Consider the following 13988-nt stretch of genomic DNA (forward strand, 5'->3'; position numbering starts at 1 on the left):
TCACTGATTTTTTTAAATGAGTGTAGCTGATACCTGAATACTAATCAACTATAAAGAGCACCTGACTTTGACTGTTCTGTAGTACTTTGCTGACTCTACAGAGTGATACTTTTAAGCTGTTAGAATGAAGACTGAGGATGGTTCCTGGTAGAGTGTAATAAAGTCACAATGGATGGGTAAGTAATGCACTGAAATTCCTTTTCTTCTTGTCTCTCAAGTAAAAGGATTTACTTTCAAACATGACCTGGGTCCAAATTTCAGAGCTTTCTAATAATAGCATATAGTTCTGCTGTGTTTGTTCTTTCTTGGTGTTATGGAATGCCCTAATTTACAATAGATTTTATCCTCAAATGTGCTTCTTTATGGTTCAGTTTACTTCACTTAACAGGACAGTTACATAAAAGCAGAAGTTGCAACATAAGCATGTTTTCACTATTTTTTCCAATTCCTTCAAGGAACTTTGGCCTTCAAGACTCATAAAGAGGAGTTTTCCATTTGTTTAATATCCTCAGGTGCTAAGAAAGCTACTATAGTCATTGTGTTCAGTATGAAAGTTTTTTGTTTGTTTCTGGTTTTCTTTTTTTCTGGAGGAAAATTGTCAAATATTTGACAATTTTACTTTTTGAATACAATCACTACTGCAGTTAAAGCAATAATTTATTATGTTTTTAATTTTTTTTTTTTAAGTAAAATTGTGCATGACTTCTTAAGTTTGGCAAGATTCTTGGAAAAAAAAAAAGGCCCTTTGAGTTCTTGATTTTCTCACCTGCTAGTCAAAAAAATGGAGAAAATGAAAAGAGAGCAAGTAGATTCAACAGCTGGAGGTCTGTGCAATGGAAACAATACAAGCTTGAAAAACTGTTCTAAGGTATGTAATTAGATGCCACACTCCAGGACAAAAAACTTAGTGTAACAGAAGAGGGTTGGGATGAACATGTCAGCTCTGAACATTAGAAATCTGAACTTCAAGAATTAGAAGTAAAACAAACAAGAAATAAGTACCAAATTCATAGTGAATCCACATTCAAATACTAGGTATACTTGTTCTACCATCTTGAAAATAGAAAATTTACAGCAAGGGAACCACAATGTACAAAAGTAAGGAAGGGTTCCTATAGAAACAAAATTTAAATGAACTAAGGCTTTAAAAGAACAATACATCATGAGGAAATGGATGAAAGAACAACCGTTTGATCTCCCTCAGAAAGCAAGAACTAGTGCACAGATATTGCCAGGTGATAAGAAAAAGCAGTAAAGAGTTTTAATTATCATAATATGTTTTGGAGGACATCCATTCAGAAAAAAATTGGAAACATTCATTACAGAGAAATTCATCCTGTTCTAATAAACAACATAACCTCCAATCCAGAAAACCCTTTATCAGCTAAATAGGGAATATATGCCAGATCAATAGCACTATATGCACTCTGTATGTATTTTACTCTCTACCTATTATTTCTGACTGTCACAGACACAGTGTTGGGTCATAGAGAGCATTGGTATGATGCAAAATGTACATCTGCGATATATGACAGTTGCTGCAAAAGTAATGTCTACTGTTCTACTACATTGGCCCATGATATCAGAGGCAGATGTTGGCAGGATGGCATTAAAGGTTGAACCTTCCCATCAATATTGCACTATATTTTGTTGTTGTGTGAAATGGCAGCTGAGGGGCAGTCTGACAAGATGGTGTCTGATTTGGTAGTGCATATGAAGCAAATGTGTGTAAATTCCTCCATGTGGAAAAAATTGCACTAGTGGATATTCATCAATACTGGCTGAGTGTTTATGGAAAACAAACAGTGCATGTGAGTACAGTTAGGTGGTGGGCAGCAAATTTCAGCAGTGACAACGGCAACATGAAAGCCACATTCCAGACAGCCATGCACAGCTGTCTCACCACAAAATGAAGAGCATCTCAACCACCTCATCTACATGAATTGGTGGATTACAACCCAAGAACTGAGTATGGAGCTGAATATCACCTTCAGCGTGTTAGAAACGATGGTGGCAATGTTGAAATATCGCAAAGATTGTGCCAGGAAGGTCCCATGAAAGCTCACTCAGTAACACCTGTGTGTCACCATTAAGAGCCAGTGCTAAAACAGCAGTCCATGAGGTGGTGAGATGTGAATTTCTCATAAAATAAAAAGTTCAACCTTCCTCTTCCAACACAGTAATACCAGACCCTATAGCAGTTTGCAGACTATGAAGCATGTTGCAAATCATGGCTCGTCTGCCCTTACAATACGGTATGGATCGTCTGCCAGTACCAATTTACAGCTATCACTGCATTCGGCTCTCATACCTTGCTTTCACTTCCTCCTATATCTTGTTTTCAAAATCAAACAGAGAGAAAGAATTAAATTTATCTGTATTATCTGTGCATAATTTTATCTGTAAGAATTCAGATTCCTACAATGATCTTGCATCCCAGAGAACTTAAATTCCATTCACATTGCTAGTGATTCATTTGCATTAAAATAAAATTTTAGAAGCACATGAAAACAGATTTAGAACAAATAAGAGTTTAAATAGGTTATTTTACCCTTAGAAATGTAGGGAATCCTTGGCCATAATATCCAACAGCAAAATAATCTGGTTTAGGCCTCAGAATTTTCATGATGTTCTCATAGAACTTTGCTTGTTGAACCTAAAGGCAAAACCAACCACAATCATTACTTCAGGATCTTGGTTTTTTTTTTTCTAACTACATTCTGCAGTAGTACTAGAGCTATTGATTTCTACATTATCTTTTTATTGCACAAAGGACATGTTTATCTCATCTATAGTTTCAAAATACTGTAGCACGTAATGTCCATTCAACTTAAATAGTTATTTATGAATCTCTACCACTGGAATTTTGTAATACAACAAAGCAACTCTTTGACAAATAAATTAAAAATCAGTTGTGGACTACAAGTTCATAAACAGCTCTTTATTTTTGAAAGCTCTTCACTACTAAATTCTGTGATGAAAATAATCTGAAGATTTGTATATAATCTTACCAGATTTTGACTTAGAAGCTCATAGTCAAAAACTTCCTTTTCATACTGCTCTGCAAGTTCTTTGCATAAAGATATAGCTTCTTCCCACATCTGCAACACAGACACATATTCAAAAAGTAAATCCAGTACTAACAAACCTCTTTAACACATCACTATTTAACCGCAGTTTCATCAACTATGCCATCTTTAAATTGCAGTCATTTATTAATTGCATATTTAGAATGGAACAGCCCAGCAACCATAAACTTTAGGAAAGCAGATTAACATAGAGAATAAAAGTGTTTTATGATTCACTAAAGGATGGAATAAGTAAAAATGCTCTTTTCTTACAATAACATAACAAAAATCACCTAAAATTTCAGATACAATAATCAACAGGAAATCACCAAGTTAGATAACATCTACAATATACTCTCAGCAAAGGAGCAGCAGATGAGGCAGGACCCCTCTTTAAAACAAACATTTCAATTTATAAAAAATTCAAAAGCATAGACAGCCTGGCAGTGACAGCAATCCTAGTTAGCTAAAAACTTACAAGGCCTAGACTTAAATTACTCCTTACTCAGAAACACAGCTTGTATTTTTCCACGCTTCTTAACAGCTACCTCTGAAAATTACTGTAAGGAATTACAAAACTGCACTGAAAGACTAGGACTATTTTTCTCATCTGAAAGCATTTTCTGGTATGCAGCACAAGAGTGGTTCTAAAGCAAACAGATATTCCCACTCCTGAGGATATTTCTCAAATTCTACAAGTCTTGTATCTATTCAGAATAAAGGAGACAAAATACTTTTTCTGAGCCTAATTCTCTACTGATGTAAGGTTACCAGTGGTCGTATGCATTATGACAATTTGTACAGAGTGCTACGTACCCCTAGGCTAAGAAGCTATGAACCTGAGAGGTGCACTCAGCTGCCTGCAAACCTTCCCTGCTGTCTGTGAGAAGAACCAGAATGCGAAGTATAATAGAAATCATGAGGATTTGGTTATTCTTATACTGTGGGTGGGAGCTAGTTATTTCTGATGCAAACTTAAAAACCACGAACTTCTGTTAAATGTCACTACCTATCCCACAATGTGCTGAAGTACTAAAAAACTTCTACCTGCTGAGTCAAAGGAGGTACTTCAGTGGGGGGGATACTTTATTTTGCAAGAAGCAGTAATGAACTGCCTTGCTCACTTCGTAGCCTTGCTTACAGCTGAACAACTCAATCATGGCCTAAAGTTCTTACTGGGTCTTAGGATTGACTATGAAGAACTGTAGAATTTTTACATGCTTTCTAGTCCTTTATTTTACTGGGAGGAGGGAAGCCGCAGTTCTACCAGTGATTTTATTAACAGATTTCAAAGGAACTGAACTAAATCCAGGTGTTGAACATCAAACTACTACATTTTTAATTCTAGGATGTGATTCTAAGACTTCTCTGTAAGAATGCGTCCAGTTTGAACTCCCTGTTTTTAAGAGATAATGACTGAATAGTCTGGAAATACTGTGTGGTCCCTATTCTTTTCCTAGCAAGGGAAAGTACATTCAACATTTATTTTATTATTGCCTGACAGATACTTGAAACTACTGACCTCTTTCTTTGCAAATGTAGTTATTGAAAGAACATGTTCATATACAACAGCTGTACCCTGTGAACAAGCCTTCAGGACACAATTTTTATTTGACCGACATTTCAAGAATGATTTCCTACACAATAATGAAACAAACTTTTCTACAGAGAATATTCATTAAATGTTACTATACAAAATAAAACAGTAAATGATTTTTTGACAGAGAAAACTCTACAACTCTACCTTTCCTTTGTCAAAGTATTCTATGATCTTCTCATACAAATTTTCTTTCAAGTGTCGATAGGTCTGTGAACACTGGAACTCTGTTGACATAACTTGGGGTGCACATTGCTCATCTGACCACTGAGGATAAAAACACATTGAAATAAGGCCTGATTTTGTAGTTCAACATCTTGCTCCTCAAACCCCACAAAATATGGGCTATTCCAAGTTATTTTTTCCCCTACTCTTTTTTTTATCCTTCCACAACAATAATGGAAAAGGCACTGGGGACATTTTCAGCACCTATTCAAACAATGCAGTACTTCCTGCATTAAACAGGAATAGACGTAACATTTTGAAAACCATGTTCCTCCCTGCTCCTCACCCCAAGAGGCTGTAGAAAAAATCTAAGGGAGGAAATTGATTCATTTTATTTCAGGGGTGTCATTTTGACTGATTTGACTTTTGTATTAAAATTTTTGTACACAAAATTATATTTGTCTACACAAACAAAAAAAAAAAACCTTGAACTTTTGCATGATGAAAAAGGTCAAAAGGAAGTTTAATTAAAACAACATTGAATCATTTATTGAAAAAAATTTCCTTGTTTAGTGTTAAATTTTTATGACCTACCACAGTACTTGCAAGTATAAACTTGAATATCCCTAAGGAAAATAACTAATATGCAGTATATTGGAGATTAAGTCTACCACTTTTTATTTAAAAGTTTGAATATTGCAGAAGCTCACTTATTAATTGAGTTTGGGAAAATCTAACCTTCAAGAGCCAAGTATGGAGTAGAAGGGTATAGGCAGCTTCTGTGTAATTCTCACAGTCTAAATGAAGATCTCGCAATTTATACAAGTATCTGTTAGAACAGAGAACAACAGTTAGTCTAGATGCTGAAATGACTTCAATTCCGTGTTTAAAATATTCTAGATAAACTCTAGATAATGGAAACTTGTAAGATTTTATGCAGTCACTACTAAAAGAGTCTTCAAGTACGTCAATGAGTTTAAAGCACTATTTCTATATCCTTGTTATACACTGGAATGTTGTGCATAAAAGGAGGAGAAAGACCTAACCTCCTTCTGTGAACTGCTGTTAACTCCACTTCTTGGAGAGGGAAGAACTGTTTCTCCAATTTAGATCTAAGTCAGACATCTGCATTCATTATTTCTGGACTGTTACTGTCAGTTTTGTGTCTCTCACTACAGGAATATTGAGGTGCTCAAGCAAATCCAGATAAGAGTAACAAAGCTGCTGAAAGAACTAGAAATGAGATATACGAAGGGTGGTTGAGGAAACTGGGTTTCTTTAGTCTGAAGAAAAGGAGGTTGAGGAGAGACTGCATCACTCTCTACAAGTACACAGAAGGAGGCTGCAGCAAGAAGGCTGTCAGTCTCTTTTCCCTTGTGAAAAATGATAGGACATGAGGAAATGGCCTCAAGTTGCACAAAGGGAGGTTTAGATTGGACAGTATTCCTGGAGAGAATTGTGAGGCACTGAAACAGGGGGAGGTGACTTTTCCATCCCTGGAGGTATGGAAGAGATGAGGGTGGAGCACTGAGGGACAGTTTAGTGATAGGACCTGGAAGATAACATTGAGAGTTGGACTTGGTAATCTTGAAGATTCAAAGTTGATGATTCTTTGATTCTACAATAGAAATAGCTGCCTTTCACTAAATCAAACTGCATGTAAATAGATTGCATGTAAGTAGATACAAGCACAATAGATAACAGGGCAAAGGAGAAAATGTTAACAGTGGTCTGGAAAGACAAAGCAGGCCCCTGTACATCTTGACAAGGTGATGGGGGGAAAGAGCTGTTTTATGTTGCCAGTGTTCTCCTTGATCCCTGGAACTACACTGCCATCCCAGCCACTGCCCGCTGCATGAATTAATCCACATCTCTTCCACCAGTCAGAAAGAAACATGCATTCCAACCCCTTTCATTCAACAGGAGTTTTGACACAGGAACTATGACATACCTTGCTGAAGCATTTCAAGCTGTTACTATTGCCAGATCTTAATCCTAGTTAAAATGTGACCCTCCCCAGCAATACCTTTCATAGTGAGCACTGTTTGTCCCCATCCACTCTAGCTCACAGTTCCACACCTAGCTGTGAAGCTCCCTCACAGCTCAACTCAGCTGAGATGCCAGTCTTTGTACTGTAGGAGCTAAGGTGGCTGTGGTTCTACAGGTTTGCAGAATGGTAAGAGAGGCAGGAAACAGTTAATTCTTGAACTGAAGATTTGCTATAGCCCAAGTGCAAAATCCTTGGAGACAGTAAGAGGCCATGTCAAACAAGAAAGAATTTACCAGGATAGCTATAGCTCTTAAGAGAAAACTGCTTTACTAGTAATTCTGCATTGCATGTAGTGTTGCATATTTAAAGAGACTGCACAATTCTAGATAACTCGTTTTTTCATGCCATTCTAAAATGTATGATGCAACCCCCACCAAACCTCAAGTCTAGATACATTTTCTTTATTTTGAAAAATAAACACTGTTGAGTGATTTGATCAACTAGAAGTCGATGCTTGGGGAAGAAAACACAGCTTATAAATGCATATGATAAACTCAAAATTGCTGAAGGCTAAGCAAAAAATGAATTGTAAATATAAATGAGGCCAGGGCTACAACAGAGTCATTGTGGATGGTAAACAACCGTTAAGCAACAGAAATTCAAGTACAATGATGAAAGCAGAATTTATAAAGAAAATATTATGTCCTCAGATCCAACAGAGCATCTGCCATACCTGATATACATTCCTTCACGGTTAATGTCCTTGTAGAAGTTCTAGGGACAAAAATGTTTATAAGTTATTTCCTAATCTCTTTTAGTAAAACACAATTTAAAAATATATTTTTTAGGTATTACTTTTGGAATGACCTACATATCTTAAGATTAAACTTGACTCTACTGCTGCTTTAATTGATATTTTAATTCATTATTAGTGCTTTTACTATACATACATAATATATGTACACTCTTAGTTCACTAATGAAATCATTTGTCAATTTTTTTCTGTAGAAGAGGAAAATGTGCATATCCAAATTAACATGAAGTACATGTTCTGGCTACACGTGGTGCCCAGAGAAGAAGCTTGTATTTACTGAACTTGTTACATGCAGTACTGTTTTTTAGTATCTCTAAAGGGGATCAGTACAGGAATAAAATCCTTTTTTCTCACTATGAGGCTTCAGGGTGTATATTAGGGTGCTAGGCTGTGCAAAATATGCCACAGGCACTGCCTCCACAAGAGTTGCAGAAATTTATACAACATTGCACAGTGATCACTGAGGAACAGAGAATATGTGCAAGTAGGTATTTATTATGCTTTCTTTCCCACACTTAAAGTTCAGAAAGGTTCCTCTGCTGCTTAAAGGAAATTTTCTTGTGGTGAAATATGTTTGATTTATATAGGTGGTATTCATCATAACAAAATAGTTATAGAAAAAAACATGGAGTGAGTAACTTAAAATCAGATCAGAGACTTAAATATCTTGAGCAGCTTACTCCAAGGGTATCTTGTGTGCCTCTTCTCCAGATTTAAAAAACAGAACTGCAGAGTTGGTAAAGCAGCAAATGGATTTGCTCCTTGTGCAAAACTTTATTCTGTAAAAGCCAACTTCTACACTAAGCCTATCAAAACAAATTGTATGAGCCGTGAACTACATAATTTATTCACAGAATCAAGCTGGATAAAACATACAAGTAAAACCAAATAACTGAGTAGATGTATCTTTCAGGTTTATGCATATATCCATGCAAATGGATGCAAAAATCTATTGCCTCAGGGTTTGAATCATTTTTCAAGTATTGCAGACAAGTCTCTTCATCTTTGGTAAGTGAAATTCTTACACAAGAATTACAAGACAGAGCATACCAGTAAGTTCACAGTGCAGCTCATGCGATTGTCCTTGCTTTCATCACTCATTACAGTTCGGTAATCCAGCAACTTCTCCAAGAGACCTTTAACTAGGTTGACAAAGCTTTCAACCAAGTTAAAAATGGCAGGATACTGACCTGCACACTCTGTAAGGCTGCAAACAAAACAAATGGATTTTATGGTACTATCAAAATTAGCATCCCATCAGCTGAAGTTCTGTTTGGACCTAAGGCAAACATTACATTAGAGCTAAAGCAACTACATAATGAATTGTAAATTACCTTTGTGGGTTGTCAGTCTTGTCAGCCAAAGCACAGCTGAGATGTTAATCAAATATACAAATACATACATATACACACATGTTACTTCTCCTGCCCAATAATAATTGCAAATACAAGGGCATACCCAGAATTTCTCAATCAAGTAAACTTACACCTGTGATATGGTATGAACTCAGTGCCCTGCTGTTTCAATAAACATTACAATTAACTTACCTCTACTACTACGGAAGATAAAACAGGATTATTTCTTTCTATTTGTACAGTTACATGCCAGTAGAAAGTCCTGACCAACAAATTCAGATTTTGAGTAGTAAAAAAGGAAATTCACTAACAAGACCTTACCAGAGCAATTTTCCCTTTAGAAATAAGTAAAAGGAAATAAACCTTCTGCAAGTTCAAAAAAGCAGTTATTTCTCTTTTTACTAAAAATAAAAAAATTAAAAAATAGGAAAGCAGGTTTACCCAATATCAGCAGATTCCTACTTATATTAACAAAATAATAGGATACGCAGGTTCTCTGAACCACTCAAGTGACTTGAGAGTAAACAGTTCAAATTACTTTGTTTACAAAGGTGACCTCTTTGAATTATCAGTGATTATCAGTTTCTCTTTAAAGATTCTTTCCTTCTGTCCTGCTTTTCTCGGGACTCCGGACGATGACATCATGCAACAAGCTGCTGGTGTGCAGAGGCACAGTGCACTGTGGAGCTGTTTCCTGGTTTCTCTAGCTGCCTCATGTGAGTTCTGACACTCCAAAAGAATGATACCCCGGGGTGTACTGCATTTCCCTCCACATGATTTCTGATTGCAAGTGACAGGAGAAGAGCTCTTGTCTTTTCTGGGAGTTTAGCTGCAGAGGGCCTGCTGATAAAGACTCAGACTAACTCTCTCTCTACTCTGGTTTTATTTTTGTTTGTTTTCATTTATAATTCTTAATTGTTCCTTTAAATAAATTAGCTTCTCCTATCTCAATTGGGTTTTTTCCCCTTTTCCTTCCCCCTCTCCTTTCTCCCAAGGGGAGGGAGGAGCATCATGTAATTAACTCCTCAAGCCACACCACCTTCATTTCCTATTCCTCTTCCTTATTGCCTCTCAAGTCTGATTTTCCATTGGAATTGTCAGCACAAATCCCATATATATATATATATATATACACGCAAATATATATTTAAATGCACAAAAGTATTTACTTGCGTGTCAGGAAAAATATTTAAACATAGCAAAATCACTGTGCTTCTCATAGGAAAAGAGTAGAAACAAGGTTAACAATTTCACAATACTCCTTGAAACTGTGCTATGCCTATAAGCTGAGCAACTTCAAGGATACATTATACACTATCCATAATTCCTGGCCTCTTATTGTTTAATTAACAGTTCTCAATTTGTACACAAATACACTTAATGATTTTTTATTAATCTTTATGGAAGCACTGATTTTTTAATCTTTCACTGTAAGTCATTCTTTTAATTAATCACAAAAATATTTTTTATTCCCCTAAATCATATCAATGTTCTTCAGAAAATACATATTCATATCATCTACGACTGCAAAGAAATCCTGAAAGCTTGGGCCTAGAATGGGGCCTCAGCAAAGTACCCAGTCGTTATGTCCTCACCTAGAGTAAAAACACACCTAATATTTATTCCTTCTCTTGTATGAGTCCAGTATAGAGTTCCTCTAAGTGTGATGATGGGGAACTGGAAATCTTCCAAATGATCTTTTTCTGCTGTGCCTACATCAGTAAATAAAGGCAGGCCATGGTTTGTGATCTGAGCCTGTGGATGATTAGTGCAGCACTTGTGTTCACGTAGCCAGGTTCACCCCCATTTCCCAACACAAGGTAGCAACAGATATTCTGCTGATAAAGAACCATGTCCCACCTGCTCCATATTGTCCCAGCTCTTCCATGGACATAACTCCACAGACACAAGCACTGTGCATGCTAACATTTCGGACTGCAGACAGCAGCAAGGCAGTATTTAAATTTGTGCTGACCCTGTTTAGTTTACTAGGTGTTGGCAAGTTTCCAGAACCCAACCAACGTGGATAAATGCTGGCTGCAGCAGTGAGCACCGGCATGCAAGGCAGTTACTGGGCTCTGCTGAAAATGTGCCTTTTGGGTGACAACTAAAATAGTTACAGGACAATTATCTGATGAGAAAAAGACCGAAGGGACATCTGCAGCACAATTTAACTAGGTTTCTATCCAGTGGGAACAGGAAGTTGGGGACAGAGCATCAAAGCAGATGCAAAAACAGGAAAATTAAAATAAAAGGAGAGGACAGGGCCCCACCACAGATAGGTCACAAACCTCTATTTGAACTCTCTCTCAGGAAGCATCATTAGAAAAATTCAAGGGTGGAATAAAAAATCTGAAGGCAGTATGAAGTGACATGTGTAGAAATTTAGAAATGTTTATATATCTGAAATTATTATATAATGTGAGAGAGTAAAAAAAAAACAAAAAAAAACAAAAACAAACAAACAAATTTCTTCAAAAAGAAAGGTAATTTGGAAAAGCAGGATGAACAAATGTTATGTAGTATATGTCTGAGGAGACTTATTGACTCCATTGCTGAAAAACTGAGTATAACTGGCAGACATCAGTTCTCTAGAAAAATATCTGAAAGCAAGAGTAAATTGAGAATATTAAAAACAATTTCACATGGGTCAGAAAAAGTAAATAATTGTCAAAAGTCTTATAAATGAGATATGAAGAAACATTTTCCTCTTAGTATTTATAATGCCTCAGTTTGAGTAGTCTCTCCAGCTTTAAGGCAGTGTAATATTTTAAAACAGTTGCAGACATGTTAGGAACGTCCAGGAAACATGGCATATGATAAACTGAAATATGGGGGCTGTTTAACCTAAAGAGAAGACTGAAGGAAACTTGACGTCAACCTTCAATTCTTCTAAAATCTTCTAAGAAGAGAAATACAATAAATGTTTCTTTACGTCCCCTGTGGCTAAAACAAGAAATAGCCAGCTTAGACTGAGGCAAGGAAGATTTAGTACAGATATTTGGAAGAAAGCTTACTAGCAGCAAGGAAAGTTAAGCACTGCAATAAATGTCCCCTGTGTTTGCTGAATCCCCAGTATTAGAGATGATGAATTGTAGCAACAGTTTAGGAAGGCAGCATGGTTCAGCCTTTGCAGCACTGTGCTTGAGAAAACTATCTACCTACAGGCCTTTCTTGGTCATACCAAGTGCTACCCTGAATATAAGACTAGCAGCTGAAGAGTAAACATTCAAAACTCAAACAATAATTTATGGCTTTCTGTTTACACAGTCATCGTATGCTAGGAAGTGAAAGTAATCTTTTAAAAACGTCTCTCCCTGCCAGCACATGTTTCAATGTCATTTTATATCGCCTAAAAATTGTTAGCACTGTTTTTAAGTATGTCTCTCTACACTTTCTCTTCATAGCAGACAAATTAAACTATATACATATTCAACTGATATTTTGTTTAAGTAAGGATTCCATCAAATTAGAATTATTGTTTAATACTTACATTATGTTTGCTTAAATAACACAGTATTCTTTAAAATACAGATTTCTTCTGTTGTACTATACATGAGAATTTAATGCATCACAGAAGAGGGATGTGAATTTATTAAGACTGCTATGCCACGACACAAAAATACAATATATAGAAATTAGCAGGCTTTGAGAGACTTTCTCACTGCTGCACTCTGCAATCCCACGGCTAGGAACTACATGTCTCTGATGGCACAAGGACGCCATCAGAGCCCAACTGCTCCAAACGAAGGTACACAGATATTTTATCTGAGAAGGAAAAAAATGTGCCTGGCCAAGAGGAAGATGTTCTATTTTATGAATTCTTCAAAACATTTTTCTTAAATTGTAGCACTTCACAGTATTGTCACAGCATTGCAGGATAGTCACCTTATGTGAGCTATAAAATAATCTGGAGTGCAGTCTAGACAGTGAGAAAAGCAAGACAGACTGTTGAAAATGCTTTTATTCTTATTAGTGTAACACATAAGCCAAGAAAGGTTGCAATGAAGAAAGGGGAAAGGTTGGATTATCTTTGCTTTGAAGTTGGGTAGAGAAAAGCAAGTATAATTTCTTCATAATGTAAATGGAATACAAAGTACAGAAAAACAACCATGCAAATACCTTCAATGAGCATAACTACAATTCAAACCAGATTTAATGAAACAGCATGTTATTTCCAATCTCTTGATGGAAAAAGCTGCTTTGATTTGACTATTTTAAAATAAATTCAGCAATTTGAGAAGCAGGAACAATAAGATAAAAACACATCCCGAAGGCATTTTTTCTCATGCACTACTTACATTGACTCAAACAACTGCATGTAGTGTTCATCTCCACGTCCTCCTTCCACTTCATGGTCCAACTTCAAAATGATTTCATTTTCAAACTAAGAAAGGAAAAAGAAAATACTGAGAAGATATCTAGAGGTCAAACACATTTCAAAATGGCATCAGAAAGATATGTTTGTATAGCTATATCACAAACACCTAAAAGTTAAATGCTTGAATATATTCCAGTTGAATAACATAAAGACTATCTCCAAATACCTTTATGAACAAACTGATGAAAGAATCTGAAGAAACAGGCTTGCATTTTCTGTATTGTTTTCATGGAACATCTCAGATGTGAAATATGGGATTTCAGTCTGAAATTGAATTACCTTCACCCACGTAAAATATGAATGAACATGCAGTGCCTTACCTAACTGCTGTTCGTTAGCTCTAGCTATTCCCTAATTAGGAAGCAGTGACATACAGACTATCAAAGATAGCAAACTAGGGATTTTAGTAGCTCAGCTCGATTCCTTCCCCTCTAGTGAACCATTTCTTCAGTTTTAATTTACAGTTATGGCACTTTCATTTGGAGCTGCCAGCAGCCTTATTTCTCTGGCTGTAAAGTCAAAAGTACCTTTTCCAGCTCTCTGACTTGAAAAAGAATCTACATGTGTAAAAAAGAGAAAAACACCTGTTAATATTTCTCTGCCATTTATACCTTGTTA

General features: G+C 36.2%; 1 protein-coding gene across 1 annotated transcript in view; it reads right to left on the reverse strand.

Moving 5' to 3' along the window:
• The window catches only part of DOCK2 (dedicator of cytokinesis 2), a 146310-nt gene that overhangs the window by 20527 nt on the left and 111795 nt on the right, over positions 1-13988 (reverse strand). The window contains exons 34-40 of the mRNA XM_065734474.1: positions 13291-13376; positions 8685-8841; positions 7554-7594; positions 5569-5659; positions 4813-4932; positions 3012-3101; positions 2552-2656 (exon numbers count right to left, since the gene is read on the reverse strand). Of these exons, the coding sequence (XP_065590546.1) occupies positions 2552-2656; positions 3012-3101; positions 4813-4932; positions 5569-5659; positions 7554-7594; positions 8685-8841; positions 13291-13376 (690 nt within the window). The remainder of the gene's footprint in view (positions 1-2551; positions 2657-3011; positions 3102-4812; positions 4933-5568; positions 5660-7553; positions 7595-8684; positions 8842-13290; positions 13377-13988) is intronic.

The sequence above is a fragment of the Cyrtonyx montezumae genome, unplaced genomic scaffold, assembly GCF_038088225.1.
Source record: "Cyrtonyx montezumae isolate F1298 unplaced genomic scaffold, pur_monq_1.0 scaffold_18, whole genome shotgun sequence".
In the NCBI taxonomy this organism is placed as follows: Eukaryota; Metazoa; Chordata; class Aves; order Galliformes; family Odontophoridae; genus Cyrtonyx; species Cyrtonyx montezumae.